This window comes from Gavia stellata, chromosome 3 (assembly GCF_030936135.1).
Source record: "Gavia stellata isolate bGavSte3 chromosome 3, bGavSte3.hap2, whole genome shotgun sequence".
In the NCBI taxonomy this organism is placed as follows: domain Eukaryota; kingdom Metazoa; phylum Chordata; class Aves; order Gaviiformes; family Gaviidae; genus Gavia; species Gavia stellata.
This window is the reverse complement of record NC_082596.1, coordinates 13,655,251-13,671,682: the sequence shown is the minus strand read 5'-3', so window position 1 is coordinate 13,671,682 and position 16,432 is coordinate 13,655,251. Positions and strand designations below refer to the sequence as shown.

At 45.3% G+C, this 16,432-nt stretch overlaps 1 protein-coding gene and 1 non-coding gene across 2 annotated transcripts; one reads left to right on the top strand and one right to left on the bottom strand.

Moving 5' to 3' along the window:
• Nucleotides 1–1,015: 1,015 nt before the first annotated feature.
• On the bottom strand, nt 1,016–1,088 carry TRNAM-CAU (transfer RNA methionine (anticodon CAU)). Its single transcript has one exon. It is a non-coding gene; the product is annotated as a tRNA-Met (tRNA).
• A 2,238-nt stretch (nt 1,089–3,326) lies between these two features.
• On the top strand, nt 3,327–14,249 carry FAM83A (family with sequence similarity 83 member A). Its single transcript, XM_009815425.2, has 4 exons — nt 3,327–3,905; nt 6,799–6,966; nt 8,500–8,624; nt 13,703–14,249. Exons 1-4 carry the CDS (start codon nt 3,327–3,329, stop codon nt 14,247–14,249), a joined length of 1,419 nt encoding a protein of 472 aa, XP_009813727.2.
• The last annotated feature ends 2,183 nt before the right edge of the window (nt 14,250–16,432 follow it).

Here is a 16,432-nt window from a genome sequence, read left to right as displayed (position 1 = left end):
GCAGCAGGGAAATTTGCAATTGAGAAAAAAAATTTTTCCACTGAGAGACAAACACTGAAAATAGTGTCCATAGAGGCTGCGGAACCTCTGTTGCTGGAGATACATGTACTTGTTATACATATTAGCAGGTACATTTCCTGATAAAGAAAGGGGACAGAGTAGCTAAATAAAAACAATTATTTTTGTGTTGCTAGGCTGATTTTCACATGAGCATCCTCTGCATCTAGAACCAGAAAGAGTCACATTAGTAGCAACTGGGATCCGCAGAAATCTCATCGCAGCCCGCAGCAGAGTGCGGGGAAGAGGCATCGTTCCTTTTCAAAGGCAGAAGAGTGCAACAGGCGAAGATCATCTCTGGGAGGCAGAAGGAGTAGATGAGAAAAGTGCCTTGTTCTGATGACTATCTGGGAGTTTACATGTGATTATTTCTATATTTAAAGAGAAAAATTAAACCCACCAAGTTTTTGGCTAGCATCTTGGGCCATATGTGTACACACTTATGGTTCATAAAAACGTTATAGCTGTAAGTGTGGACAAACCGGAGTGTTTCCAGCAGGTGGGGGCTGATGCCCTGTCGTGCCCCCGTGGCAGCTCCTACTCCCTGCCTGTTGCTGGGGTGCCGGGGGCAGCGGGAGCCTTCGGCCCTGCCCGCGCCCTGGGTTGCCCCACAGACCCCGCAGGAGCGGGACTCATTTCCCCATTCCCAAACGCTGAAACGGGCTTGCAGACAGCTTGAATGCAGAAAACCCTCCGCCAAAGTGCATTTTTGAACAATACAGGTCGCAGAAATTATTTGCATGAGCGCACAACCACACTGGAACACACCTTCCGAAATCGCGATGGCAACGATGAAGCTGAGGAGTTAGAGAAGAGTTTTGTATGGTTTGGCCGCAGCTAAAAGCGCGGGGGCCGCAGCCGGAGCCGCTGTGCGGGACCCGCAGCGGCCGGGGGAGGTGTGCGGGCCACGGCTGGGTGAGCCGCCTCCCGCAGCAGGAAGAAAACAGTTGTCCGCCTTTGCCCCGTGTGAGGATCGAACTCACGACCTTCAGATTATGAGACTGACGCGCTACCTACTGCGCTAACGAGGCGGCTGAAAGCTCCCTCCCTGCGCTCGCCCTCGACGCTGCCCCTCGGCCCCGCCCCGGCGGCCTTGCTCCAGGGCCGCTGGGGGCCCGGCGGCCGCTTCAGTCCGCGCCGCGGGAGGACGAGGGGCGGGAGGGAGAGCCCGGCCAGGCCCGGCCCGGCCCTTCCTCCGGCTGTCTTGCGGGCTCCCTGCCGGAGGGTCCCGCGGTGGCCGCCTGGGGCCTCGGAGTGACCGTGTGGGGCCCCACAGTGGCTGAGTGGGGCCCTGTGGAGACGGTGTGGGGCTTTGTGGTGACTATGCAGCTCCAGGGTGACCGTGTGGGTCCTGATGGTGACGGTGGGGGATCCTGTGGTAGCCATGTGGGACATGGGAGTGACCGTGTGGGACCCCAGGGTGACAACGGGGGTTCCCTGTGGTGGCAGTGTGAGGCTCCATGGGGACAACCTTGGGTGGCCTGCCTGGGGCCCTGCTGTGACTATGGGGGACATTGGGGTGATCATATGGGACACTGGGTAACCGTGTGGGACCCGAGGTGACAGTGCTGGCCCTGGCCAGGATGGGGAGGTGACGGCCCTGCTGGGCACAGGGAGGCCCCATCCGTGTTGACAGGGCGCGATCTTGCGTGTCAGGTTAATTAGGCAGCATCGTTTTCAGCATAATTGCGCAGAACAGGTCAGTAGATAATTAGTGACTTTTGGCTGCGTCTGACAACTGCGGGCGGATGTTGGGGGTGGAGGGACGGATGGGATAGATTTTAAAATCACACCAGGAGCTCGGGGGCAGGCCCCACCACCGCCTCTCCTTGGCCCCCAGGTGGGTGTTTCCTGCCCTCCGTGGCTCCGGGATTAAAATCCGAACCATTTCATACCCTTTTCTCTTTTCATATATATATGTTTGCGTCATCCTCACGTATGATTACTTTTTTTCCCCTCATAAGGCATCTGACATAGACACAGACCCAGAATCTGGGAAGCCACCCTGGAAAAACTGGGCTTGTGTCACTCTGAGTGGCCTTGAAGACATCTGTGCTCCCATGCATGCTGGTCAGAGCGGCAGGGCCCTTTCCCTTCTCAGACATGCCCTCAGCAGCCCGTACCCCCGTGCAAGAGCTCAGGCTGGTGTGTCCCCTTGATCCTGCGCTCCCCTTCGGAGCTGTGGCATGCCGATTTACGGATGCAGAGCTACGCAGGGCGAGGGCAAACTCAACCTGCGTGAGAAAACTGTGTCACACGTGCCTCTGTGTAAAAGCATGCACACAGGTATTTATGGCGTACCTCAGGCAGGGTGCCTTCCCACCCTGCCTCTCCTCGCCCCCGCGCAGTCATACCAGTCGGCCTGGCTCCCCGGAGGCATTGCGCCTCTCACCCTGCTGCGAACCTGCGCCTCTGTCCTGCTAATGACACAGCAGCCAAGCTGCCACAGGGACAACGTGACTCCAGAAGCTGCAGCCTGGGAAAAAAAAAAAAAAGAAACCAACCAAGCAGCCCTAAATGTGCACAATCAAGTGATGAGTGTTTGTATTTCTGATGCTTTGAGGCCAGCTCACAACCCTCCCTCCACGTAATATTCAGGATGTTTGGGAAGGGGTATTTTTCTTTTAATAGGATGGCGTAGTCACAAAGCTTTAAAGAAATAAAGGAGTGAATCGTCTATGGTAATAGCAGCATACTACGAACAGGGCACAGTGACGAAGTTCAAGTCTGTTTTTAAGCCTACCTGGCAGCATGTAGGTGCAGACAAGAGTCCGTGACCCTTTCTGCTGTTCTGAAGCTATGGACATGGCTGATGTCTCTGTCCCAGTTCAACGTCAGAGTTGTTTTTGCTCCCTAACGAATACTACAGGAAGACAGAGAAGCCTCAAGCTGTTTTGAAGATTGTGCAATGATGCTTAGGAGCCTACCTGCTTTTGCTTGAGTGCTTTCCTCACTCACATTTCACAGAATGCGACAGGAAGGGAAATACAACCGAATCGGACGGCCCTGGTAATTGGACTCGAATCCTTCATATGCCCTGGGGGTGAGGTGGGTGCCTCTCAGATAAGCAATCTAATCAACTTTGCACTTGTGTCCCATCTGGAAACAGATTGTTGCCGAACTACACCACCACCTGAGAAGCAAGCTTCGGGTTTTTTTGAAGGTAATTGTACCAACGAAATCCGGGAGCCTGAATTTGCCTGAGGTAATAAGATCTCTTTATTTTTATTCATAGTTAATTCGATCAGCTGAGGTGATTTCACGCCAGAATGCAGTCTCCAAACAAGAAGGACGATTGCGCCGCCTGTGCTGCTGCACATATGCATGGTGCCTGCCCGGCAGAACGACTGCTGCGACAAAGAGCCATGAGCCACTCCAGACACATGGGCAAGATAAGGAAAAGGCTGGAAGATATCAAGAACCAGTCCCCAAAGTTGACAAAAGCGGATTTCAGCCACAACGAAAGCATAAGGTTGGCCACCGACGCCTTCCTGGACGGTGGGACAGACTCTTACCTCGAAACTTTAAGCAAAGAGGGCGAGGTGGATTTCCTCTCCTCAGTGGAAGCTCAGTACATCAAGGATAACGCCAGGGAATCCTATTACGCGCAGGAGTCCCTGGCCGCCGACGGGGCGGCTGCGCCAAAGCAGAACGATGCCGGGTCGCTCCCTTCAGGGACCTACTTCCCCACCATTTCTGACAGCAGCGACCCAGCTCTGCTGCACACATGGATTACAGCGGAGAAGCCCTATTTAAAGGAAAAATCCACCGCCACTGTGTATTTCCAAACAGAGAAGAACAGCAACATTAGAGACATCATACGCCGGTACATCAACAAGACTACTCAGGTAGGGGGAGGGAATTTCCTCTGCACTCGGTTGTCTTCCTGCTCTTAAAAAGATCAGGTAAACGCAGTGTTTGATCCCAGGCAGCCTTGTGCATTGCAGTGTAGCTTTGCTCTAGAAAGTGGCTGTAAAGAGCCCGTTGTTGAACACAGGCAGCGCTTTTTTCTTTTTTTGTACTCACACCAACACCTTTTTATGTTGGTGTCTTAAAAAAAAAAGCATTCCCTCTTCTTTTAAACTCTCGTTAACCCAGCAGAGCAAATGTGATATAGAAAGGGCAGCTGTGCTCTATCCCTTCTGGTGCATCACCAGCAGGATGGTTTGCTCCATTCAGACCATTGCACTGGTAATGAGAATTAAGCTAAAGCGAGCTCTGAGCCATTAGCAATTGTTTTAGGGAATTCATGGGAGATGTGGGTGAAGGGGAGCCTGGAGAAGGGCATGTGTGTCTGGTGTGCCAGCAGCCATCCCCAGAGGAAGGAAATTATTCAGAAAAAAGACCTTTCATCTCTAATACGTTGTCAGTGTCACTAAAAATGCCACATGGGCTCCATACAGAGTCTCTGCAGCATAATTTGGCACCTGGGAAAGGTGCAGATGATGCCCCTGACAACAGACAAGTGACAGGGGGCCACAGAGATGTGCCAGCCGCAAGCCAGGCTGCCCACACACTGGGAAATCAGAAGCTGAGCAGCTGGAGGGTGACAAAAAGTCTCTGTCATGTGTGTTCTGGCAGGTCTCCTGTTTTCCTGGAAAAAAAATATTTGACATTTCAGGGCTGTGTTTACCATCATCCAGGAGATTTCCGCTTGTATAAACTTGAGATGCCACTAGCATTTTCACAGGGGAACGGTCAGGAACAAAACGAGGCTGTAGTGCCTGCTGTCCGGCACAGGCAGTGGAGCCCGCTGGAGTTACGGACTTTCGCTTTATTATTCTCCTGCAAGGGCAAGTGTTGGGTCTGATAATGCTGAGTGTAATGGCAGGGGAGAAGAATCCCCGTTGGCAACTGCCCTGTCAAAGGCTACAAGTGCTTAGCACATCAGGGGAATTACAGATCAGTCATTTTAAGTTGGCGGCATCAGAAAGATAAGTAACAGAAGAAATGTCTCTGGAATAATAAAATTAGCATCAGGGAAAGTATAAACCCAGGCCAATTTTCTGTCCCAAGAGGAGAAAACTTGTAGAGGAAAAAGTGGGAAAAGTAATATAAATCCATGGTTCACGTGACCTTCTTAACCATCTAATTTACATTACAAGAGGGTGCCGGAGCAACACTTAGAGTATAAATTTGGCAACTGCTCTTTGAGTACAGTTTTTCAATGGCAGCATTTATTAATTAGTATCTGATAAGGGTCTACCCTGAATAGCCTAGTATTTGATATATCCATTAATGACTTAAACAACAGAATAAAGACTGTGTTTGTTGATGACATCAAACTGCAAAGGATTGGCGAGTAGTACTATAATCTTAACACATTTGTGGAATAGGTACAAGTCATAAAATAAAATTTGGGCAAAAGAAGCGAGAAGTACTGCAAGTAGGAGAGGAAAGTCAGGTGCAGAAATACAAATTGGGAACAGCTGGTGAAAAAGCAGCACTAGAGAGAGTGGTCTGGAGCTACGGTGAGGCTGGATGTGGTATTGTGCCGATTAAAAAGACAAGGTGAGTTAACAGTAAGTGTGGATGTGAGATATTGGACATAGTTGTGCCACTTACCTAGCACTGGCAAGGCCCTTTCTGAAGCACTGTGCTTTGGCAGCAGAAGGAAGGTGTGGGATCCTCACTGCTCCGCGAATAATTTGCCTTGCCTGAACAGGATGCAGGCTGCACAGGATGTGCTTGGTCTTGTAGGATTTCCTCATGGTGGGTGAAAGGAATAAGCTTGCTGGCAGGTGTGGGCACAGGCTTTGGAGTAAGATTCAGTGCAAGTTGGAAGCAATTAGACAGATCTGTAGAGATACTGTGAAGTTCCGTTTGATTGAAGATGATATCCTAATTATCAAGGGTTCCCGTTCTAGTCAATGGAGAAATAGGCACCTTCTGAAGAGAAGTCAGGTATTAGCTGGGCTGAATTGCCCTGAGGAGATGACCCTTCCCATGGACAATAGCAGACATCAGTGAAGACCAGCGCCTTCATGAGGCCGTGCCCAACGCTAAGCGTAGGGTCTAGAGCATGAAAGCGGGTTTATATTGCATTTACCGTTCCCTCAATTCACGCTGGCTGGAGGCTGTGTATTTAAGTAGCTGTCGGGGGTTTTATGCCCAGTCATGAGACTTTTACACATTGTCCTGCCAGTTGTGAATTGGATGTATGGTTAAAATGAAACAATTAGTTTACAGATCATTATATAAAACAAAAAAAGATGGAGCTGTTACAGTCTGTCACCCCACCACCAACGACAGAGTGAGGATTTAAAGATTGTTCCAGGTGTAAGTCATAACAGAGAAAGCATCATCCAGTGATTCTTGCTAAATGCACGTGACTTATGAAAGCTAGTCAGCCTCTTGGCAAGGGCTGCGATCTCTTATTTTAGCTACATCCTTATTACTCTCCGATTAGCACTTCAATGATTTCATAGTGCTGAAATCTCACCTACAAATTCATGGGTCATCTTGTGTTTTATGATTAAAAGAGCTTAACTGAAGTGCATATGTTGCATGTTATATTGGCTTTATATGAGCAATAAAACAATGTCACAACGTGTCTCATCGATTTACTGATTCAGGCACTTAGGGAGAAAACCAGAAGAAATATCCACATATATCCCTGAAGATTTGTGTTTGTTGGAATATTTAAAAAAAAAAACAAAACCACTACATTTCAGTGGCCTCACAGGCAACCTTAAGTTATGTAAATTGACTCTGCTAATGCCTCTGCTTTTTCCCCCCAAGGTGCTAGCTATCGTGATGGATGTGTTCACGGACACTGAGATTCTTTGTGACCTCCTGGAGGCAGCTAACAAGCGCATGGTGTTTGTCTACCTGTTGCTCGATCATGGCAATATAAAACTCTTCTCGGAGATGTGTGACAAGTTGCAAATTGCTGAGGAGCTCTTCAAGGTACTGTGGCTCTGTGAAGCTCTCAGGCTCAGATTCGTCTGCCTAACTTTAGGCACTCTGAGCTAGAAGCATGGTTATGCTAGGGTCAATCCACCTTGTAATTAAAAGGGAGCAAGAGATTTCCAGAGGTAGCATTAGCGCACCTAATTCCCCTCTGAAGATGCGTACATTTTTCCATGGATGTTACAGGAAGTTAAGGCATTTCCATTAGGTCCTTAGATGAAACTAATCTGGACCCTGAAATCTTAAAACAGAGCTTAAGTAAGTTCCCTAGTAGAGCTGTCTAACATAAGCATTGCAACTGCTTCTGTTTAATAACTCTGCAGCAGCTGTGGTCTGGCAGCCATGGGTAGCGAGCACACAAAACGCTTTTGCACAGCAATACCTTGGTTGCACTAGGTGGTTTCTGATAAAACATGTTGCTGTCAAAGCTCTGTTTTAAAGGTAATGCCTCAGATTTAGCTGGCTGTTAGCTTAGTCCACCTTCATCTCTGCCAGAGGGAACTGACCTTAAAAATAACCTCCTAGGGACCATTTCAGTTGTTGCTTGAGATGGTGTAGGGCACCTGTGGCATCTTTGTGGAGACGGCTGATACTGCAGAGGTGGGTGCCTTCTGGAATGGCAGCTGGAGGGTGGGCAGGAGACCTGAGCGCATCTTATGTGCACCAGACACCAGTGTTTCAACAGCTGAATTCTGCCCCAAATGTATAAAGAAACTGAAATTAATAAAACATGCACATAACAGTGTTTGCATGTCTGTAAATCCCCACTCCTTAGGAAGAACAATCCTGTGCTATCTTTTTTAAGTATGCTGCTGCAATACACAAGCTTTGACAACGTGCGAGCCAAATCTTTGATGCCACTCATTTACTAAGGCCTTGATTCTGCAAAGTGTACATACAGACAGCAGAGTCAGGTCTGGGTGCCTGGCCTGCCTTAAATGTGCTTGCTCAGGTACAAGGACAGCACAGAGCATTGCGTGGGCCAAATTGACCTGCTTCTCCACTCACACTTGTACTTGCATCTGATCCTGCAGGACGGCATTCGTCTGGGCTGTGCTAGAAGAGCAGCACGTACGTCCTTGCAGGCCCAGGTGGATAGGAAGAGCAAAGGTTTTGCCCTGCTGTGTTGTGCCATAGCCAATGTAAAACAAGAGAGCTTACAGCTAGAGCAAATTGTTCTAGGGGCATCAGAGGTAACAGGCTGCTCTCAGCTATGGACATGTCTCATACTCATTTTGGTAGGGGTGGCATCAGTTATCGTTACACAGCACAGCTCCATCTGTGTGAATTTCCATGGAAATTTATATCCCCATTGAAATAAATAACACTGTGGCAGGTGAGAGAGCTTGGCTAGGTTTCCTCTAGCCCCAAACCATCAAATAAAACATTGGAGAGTCTATGAAGAAATCATAACAGACATTGGGGAAGTGAAGAGCTAAAGGCAGTAGCGAGAAAGGGCCCTTTCCTTCTGATTTTTAATTTAAAAAAAAAAGGAATTCACCTTGTTGTTTGTTTTTTTTTTCTTTACAGAATATTTCAGTCCGCAGTGTTACTGGAGAGGTTTACTGTGCCAAATCAGGCAGGAAATTTTCAGGACAAATACAAGAAAAATTTCTTATCTCTGACTGGAGATACGTGCTGTCTGGATCTTACAGGTGAGATAAGCCATTGCAGTTCATGTCTAGGTGCTCTTTATGAATTTTACTTCACAAAAAATACTTCACAAAAAAAGTGCCATGGAAATTTTTGTACAGGTGAGAAGTTTTTTTGAACAAAAACCCCTCATGTTTTCAAATATGTGCCATTTTTCAATAATCCATTTAACTTGCTTTAAAGCCAATATTAGTTCTTTATGGAGCATGGTGTTTAATTTAAATGTTCAGAAACTAACATAAACAACTTTGCCAGTGCAGCCCTGGAACAGAACTAGAAATATGTATAGCTTAATATTATGCTTTCCTCATTGCTTGGGTCCTCAGATGCTGTGATCATGAGACATGATACATTTCCATCTCCCTCGGGATCCTTTAATGTAGCATATGTCACTCAGCTTATCTGAGGATTTGTTCTCCATATGACAAGTTTAGTGATTAAAGGGAAAACAGAAATACTTCAGAGACTTACTGTTTTTTTCTTGTGTTTCATTAACAGGTAGGCAGTACGTGTCTACGCAACTGTTGTACCTTCCCTTTTTTTTCTTTTTTTTTTTTTGTCAGCTGAGTCTGTAACTCTCCACTTTTGTGCTGCTATAATTATTTCAGGTAGAGGATGTAGCATCTCAACAACTGGGTTTTTAATTAAGATCCAAGATCCTCAGGTCAGGGAATTTCAGGAGATTCTGAGCTTGCATCAAATAAAGTTCCTACGCCTCATGGCTACATAGATAAGTTTCACAAATGACCAAAGTGTATCCTAGAAATCCAGATACAAAAAGACGAGAGAAAAAAATTACAGAGGTGATTATTTAATTAAAAGGATGAGATTGTTTTTCTTAATCCCGGTTTATGATTTGGAGGCTTAAATGCCTCTAGTCCGATAAAACTGTGCCACCAGGAAGATTACATAACTATAGTAACGAAGATAAAGGTGAATACATGGAGTTAGCATAGGTTGCAGGAGCTTAGCTGTCCACAGAGGCAGGCATCCATTTTTCAGTCAGTTTCCAAATGAACCATCAGACAAAAATGAATGAACACTCCGAGTGGGTTTTTTTAATTGGCTACTCTGTGGTTTTCTTGTTCTTTCAGGTTTTTTTTAATCCCTCACCAAAGATGTGTAGAAATGCAACTGCAGATTTATATCGAGTAGAAGTGAAGGATGCGTGGGAGAAGAGGGACAGAACAAGATCTATTTTCTTTAGCAGAGAAGCTTCCTTTTGGTTTCTCTTTTCAATCCTAAAAAAAGGAAAACCCCTTGAAGTCCTGTGCAGAGTCACTTCTGACATTCTCTACTGCTCTTGCAATATCCTCTAACCTCAAAAGCCTTGTCAAACTACATAATCCCCTATCCAGCAAGCAAGCAGAGAGGGTGGTGAGGAACAAATCTATATACTATTTAACTTCAGCATGCTCAGCAAATGGTTTGCAGATTCACATGGGTTATGGCTGGCTATCAGTACGTGGCATTTCTGTAGGCTTGCTAGCTCTCACTTTATTAATCTGAAAGTTTTCTGTTATCCCTAAACCTTATCCACCAACCTCTGCAGGTATAAACAAGAATGATGTTGAGTAAAACAGACTCAAACTCTTCTGAAATGCATTAGTTAGAAATCAAATTGGAATGGATCTTAAAACTAACAGAAAAGATCTTAAGACTAATACAACAGCAAATTTCACCTAAGTGCCGTGTGCTGCATGACTTTGTAATAGCAGTTGGGGGAACAGGCTGAGGAAATAAAATAGCCTTTCAGGACATACTGCTCTAAAAGGGACCCTGGCTCACTGCTTCTAGCCAAAGTGTTTGGGGACAAAATATACAACGAAGAGGACTGAAGCTGGCAACTAGTTAGAGGCAGAGGAACCACCACCAAGTCTGTGGCATCTCCTGCTCTGGGGTGGTTTTTAAAATGACATTAAAAAGCCATTGCTTGGGTCAGTGTGGATAACCGTGGTCCTGCCACGCAGGGCAGGCTGGAGCTGAGAAGCTTCTGAAGGCTGTTCCAGCCCTGTATCTGCACAAGAGCAGACATGAGTAAGTGTTTTAAGTTACAGCTTTCCTCTCAATTTTTATTGCCAATTTCTATGTCGTGGGGTTTGGATGCAGTATTTCATTTTGCTTTCTCTGTGTTACACAACTCCATCCTATGATAACTATGTTATTCCTTTTTTTTTTTTTTTTAATTAATTTGAAGTTAGATAGTGCATGAACTCAGTGCTCCTAAAGAAGGCAAAATGAAAACAGCAAAAAGCATAGACCTTGATTCCCAGGGGCAGCTGAGTACCTCCCCGACTGCCACTCTGAAAGCCACCGGCCTCTTCAGAGCCAGTATCTAACATCTAACATCAGCGTGCTTTGCAGAGAGCATCAGTTCAGGTGGGGCAGGTTTCTCATACAGAGGTTATCCCACCAGCAGGCAACACTAACGCATACGTAAATTCGAACCTGAGCTCAGCTGAAAAACCCAGTCCTTGAGTTTCAAATTAAATGCCTGTAATGCTGCATGTTACTGTAGCACTGTAAACACAAGGGATGAGAGCATCCCTAACGAACTGCAGTTGCAGTAGTGCAGAGGGTCCACTCAGAAAAAAACCAAGTCCAGCGCAAATGAAGATTGGACAGGGGAGGTGGGTTTTGATTCAGACAATCATAAATTAAAGGATCTGGAACAGGACATAGATTTTAGGCCAAAGCCCTGGAAAGACGGCTGAGAAGTATCTGTTAATGACTGAATGTGTGATACAGCTTTGGCCCCACACTAGGCAGTACTTTGTGCTTTCTCTTCTTTCTGATGTGCTTCACTCAGAGGCCTGGTAGAAAAATGATCCTTCTGGGCAGATAGTGACAATAACAGACTTCTCTGAGCCTTTCCTAAAAGAGCACTTGGAATTGTAAACTAAGGAGCAAAACAGGGCCTAAAAGCCAAACAATGCATTTCCTCTTAGAATGAAGCCAATGAAAACCTGTTAAGTCTTTATGTCAAGTTCTGCTTTGTTCTTCAGCAAAGTGCACAGCATGTAAATTGCTGTGACTCACTACATGAAGTCCGCAAAGGTTTGTCTAAAATCACACGGGTCTCAACTTGTTACTTTACAGCTGACCCATTTGCCATCAGTCCATGGAGAATCTTTGGGCTATTAATTGGATCCAGCTTTCTCTGGTTGCAAGGGTTACCGATAAGATCAATGAGCCACAAATGAATATCTGTCCATCGGGTACTCCAGGATGTTACATGTGGGAGTAAATTATCAAAATTGGATGCAACAGTTTTTTCCTCTGATTTTGTTGGGTTTTTAAAAGCCATTTATAAGTGTAATTGTTTTTTATTTCTCTCTAAATTTTCTTCTATAAACTACATATATCTCTAGCACATAAAGTATAAACCTGTCATTCCACACCTCAGCCCTTTCATGAGTTTGTAACCTTCAGCGTAGATATGCCAGACTAATTGCATGTGTTTTCATATTTGTTCCTGGCTTATTAGCTCCTTAACAGTTAGATGAAGGACATGCAAAGGTTTTGAGAGTGCTTCTTAGTGAACGAAGGCAACGTTGAGCTAGCACAGCAGATGTTACCCGCACAGCGGGGAGTTAGCTTGCTGTGCTGTTTACCTCGGCTCCCAAGGTTTTGTCCATATTTAGAATGATTTGAACAAAGTGGATGAGAAAGTACCTGTATTCTAGTAACTTAGTGCATATTTTCATGTCCAATCATAGGATGTACAGTATATATTGTAGGGTTGCCCAGTGGCATTGAACTAGTGATTTCTTCACTCCTCCCCTTGCTCCTGAAGCCACAGTATAAAACCACTGTATGCCCCAAACCCAGCCCTCCTTAAGAATGCTCCGAACGGGCAGATGTAAATCATCTGTCATTATTCCCTTAGCGTCAGCTCAGGCTGTCAGTCCCACTGAGTTTCACAGGAGTTTTGTCAAAACATGACAAGAACAAGATTTAAAGTGCACACACCTACAGCCAAATCTGGCTCTCAAGCAATCCTTGTGCAAATCCAGCGTAACTAATAAAGTCATGCAGGAATAACTGGGGTAGAGTTTTGCCAACACAGAATAACCTTGGGTTCAAATCTAACACTGCTCTGTATCCTCTGCTGCACAGCTTGAGCCCCAGTCAGCTCAGGGAGTAATTACATTTCATTCTCTCAACTATGCTCATTTTATTGATGCCGCTGCTGCTCAGACAAGGCAGTCTGCACAGCACAATCAAGCTGGCTTGTGGTTTTGTAAAAGAGCACAAATTTATGTTTGCCAAGTGGATTAGGGAAGCACATAAAGGAAAAATAATTTAAAAGCTATGGGGTATCCTAAGGTGTGTCTCTGGGCTACCAGAATGAAAACTATTGCAGTGTTTCTCCCTTACTTTATAGCAAAGTACTATTTTTATTTTGGGGAAGCCTGTAGGAAATATTTGTCATTTCATTTCTCTGTAGTGAAGAAAATAAGCATTTGTCAGGTGTGGCAGTTTGTTTTGTGGGAGTGGGATGTGACAGGGAGGTTGAGTTTTATGTATTTCTCTTGACCAATGCAGAAAAAGTATGGCAAAATGAAAACAAAGGATGCTTATTTTTCACTAGTCTTTCTAATGTCAGTTTTGAGTGGGTGAGACTTACCAACTGGCACAGCATTCTGCAGGGAAGGTACATTTCATGTGTGTGCAGACAAGACATGGTAAGACCTTAATTTAAGCATTGTGCATGGAAGAGGGCTATCCAAAATAGGGGTCTAAACTACTTTCCATGGAATAGACACCCAAACCTTGGGTATCGTATCTGACATTTAGTCCTGCAGTGGATCTGGATCACCACTCCCTTTAGGAGGTTGTATAACTTTACAAGGTTTCTTGAATGTTTTAGAGGCAGCTGCAATAACAAAGCTTGATCCAAGTCAAAGAGCGCTGATGTGAACTGACCTGAAATTCAACTGTGACACCATTTTCATCCTGTGTTTAGACAAGAAGCTTCAGCAGTAAAACACATTTGCCTTTCGCATGACCCCTGCGGGGATCTCCAGTTCCTAATGGCTGACATTAATGCTAACCCTTACCCTGTCTCTCCTTCCAGCTTCACATGGTTATGTGGCCAGGTTCACCGCAACCTCCTCTCCAAGTTCACGGGTCAGGTTGTGGAGCTGTTTGATGAAGAGTTCCGACACCTTTATGCACTGTCCAAGCCAGTGAGGGGACCAAAGTCTCCACCACGCACCATGCCCTTCCTGTTCAGCAAGAGCTGGGGCCCCCAGCGCAGCCTCCCCGACAGCAACGAGGGAAGCGCTAACACTCTTTCCGATCCTTTCAGCAGCCTCTCAGCTGGCAGCACCCACCAGACCAAGCAGCCCCCAAGAACTCTCATATTCAGCAGCAACTTCACCCCCCAGTCACCTCTCCACAGAGTTAATTCTTTCCACAGCTATGTCTCATTCACACCTCCCCCACCACAGAATGCCATCCAGGCTAATTACTATCAGCCGCACTACGTGGCTGATAACTCCACAGTTCTGTATAACAACATGAATGTTTACAGACCAGTAAGACTTAGACAAGAGGAACCAAACAGGACAGGGTTAAGCTCACCCTGGAGATGCCTCCACAAAGCTAACCTGTTTGCATAATAACCACCTTGTTTTGAATTGCAAGTAAATGTAGTGAGTTCCTGTTTAGCAATCGCTTGTGTACTGATGAATATAGAAATTCTGTATAATACAAAATGAGGATGATTTCAAGCCTCTTGTTTTGTTTTGCTGCTTATGGATGCTTCGTTTCCCTAATTAAAAAGCCAAGCCTGCTAACATGTAAACCTTGGGTGCATCACAATCCTAGGAAGAACACATCTAAATAATGCTGCTCACAGTGCAACACTGGTGCTGCCTATCACCTGTCCTTGGTAGCATATTTGTGTAGCAGTAGATTTAGGTGGTTAACTGTTTCTCATATGGCCAGGCACCTGAAAACACGGTAAGTCACAGTTTATTACTATGCATTTTACGCACTTGCATAAGGAGACCAAAGGCTGCTATTTACATGCCAAACTGATGCGATGCTGGCAGCAGCAGTCTACCTTCATGCTGTCATCGCACCTTAATCTTGATTTAGGAGGACTCCTTTAGGGCTGATGGAGAAGCACAGTTTCCACCATCGCACTGTCTCCGAGCTGACTGCTTGAGGTGCACAGCAAGGACGTCTCTTCGCAGGGTTTCTAGGAAGGGGCCTGCTAACCACGACATGGACCAAGACCAACACTTCGGGTTATGGAGGAGGTTATGGAGGACGTCTTGTAGCCACCGTATGCTCACTTCCACTCATTAGCAAAACGGGTGCATTCCAACACACTTTGTTACAAACCTCCAAGCAGTTTTCCTTATTGCAGAGCAGCTGTGTAGATTCAGACTGGAAAAGGAAGCTGAGTAAAGAAGCAAAGTCATACTAGTAACACACCAGGACTGAGTTCCAATTCTTTTAATAGCACATGGATCTTAGAAATCCTCTCAGTGGTCACTAGATTGAACGTTAAGTTAGAGACAATGATGCTTTATTTCAGAGTTCTTCAAGGTTTCTAATTTTTAAAGAGAAACTGGGTGTCTGTAGTGCCCGTTGAATACAGAGGAAGTTACAGAGGTTCAGCAGCTTGAACCAAAAGCAGAAAAACTTTCTGCCAAATAACCCATGTAAACAATGGAAGCTTCTGTAAGTGAAAGGCAAAAAATAGTAAGAAAATTCATGAAACGAAGTATTTCCATCCAAATCCCAAAGTTGCTAGATGCCTAACATCTACTGATTTCTCAGTAGATTTTTACATCTGCTTTATATCATCTTTCATCTGACTCCAACAGAAAACAGAAACCTAAACACAGTTGCACATCTGGCCCATTTTGCCTGACTTCTCACCTGCTCAAAAAGGAATACAATTTAATTATTTAGGTTGCAGATGATGAAAATTCTATGCAGCAGCAAGATCTCAGGTGAGGAAAGTTTCTCATCCCTAGAAGAGCAATCATTTTGAAAGCATACCAGTAAGGTTTATAGAACATTAGGAAAGGTACAGGATGCACACATCCTGCTCTAGCTTCAGTGTGGATATTTTTACCTTTGATACCAAATTTTGGAGTCCAGAATAACAATAAACTATTGCATGTAATTGTAAATTCTGTACATAGCAACATTTTTCAGATTCCTTGGGAAGCAGGGAAAGTTGATTTTCATTCCTGTGACAATTCTACTTAATTCTCTAAATATGGCAACCATTCAAATAAAAGAGAAGACTTTCATTAAAATCCCTTTGAGAATCATTTTGTTTCTTCATATTCTCTTGACTTGTGCACCTTACTCTCTTCTCTTCCAAAAGCTAAATGAGTTCCATAGAGTCAGAGCCCAGGTGAAGAGGAAACACATTTTGTTTCTTCTGAAATCAACAGGGACAGAATTAAACATGTGTCCCCCAACCTGATTAAGATTTTTCTTCTAAATTTGGTTCAGTTTCCTGATCCCATTGTGGCCCAACTGGGGGGTGGCACAGAGGGGGATATGGGGAGAAGTTTGTGGACCGCTACCTCTGAAGCCTTCAATTCCTCAAGCCATGACCCATGAAATCCATGAAGGAGCTCTTCTCACCTTTGTGGGGCAAGATAGTTTGCTTACAGAAGTTTTAGAGACCACAGCTGATGAAAAGTAGATAAGGGACAAGCTAATAACCCAGAAGGAGCACTGTGAGTTAAGAAGAGCTGATTTCAGCCCTGGATCAGGGGTACAGCTTGTGCTAGTTCAGACGACAGCTGAACTTGAACACCAAATGAATGGT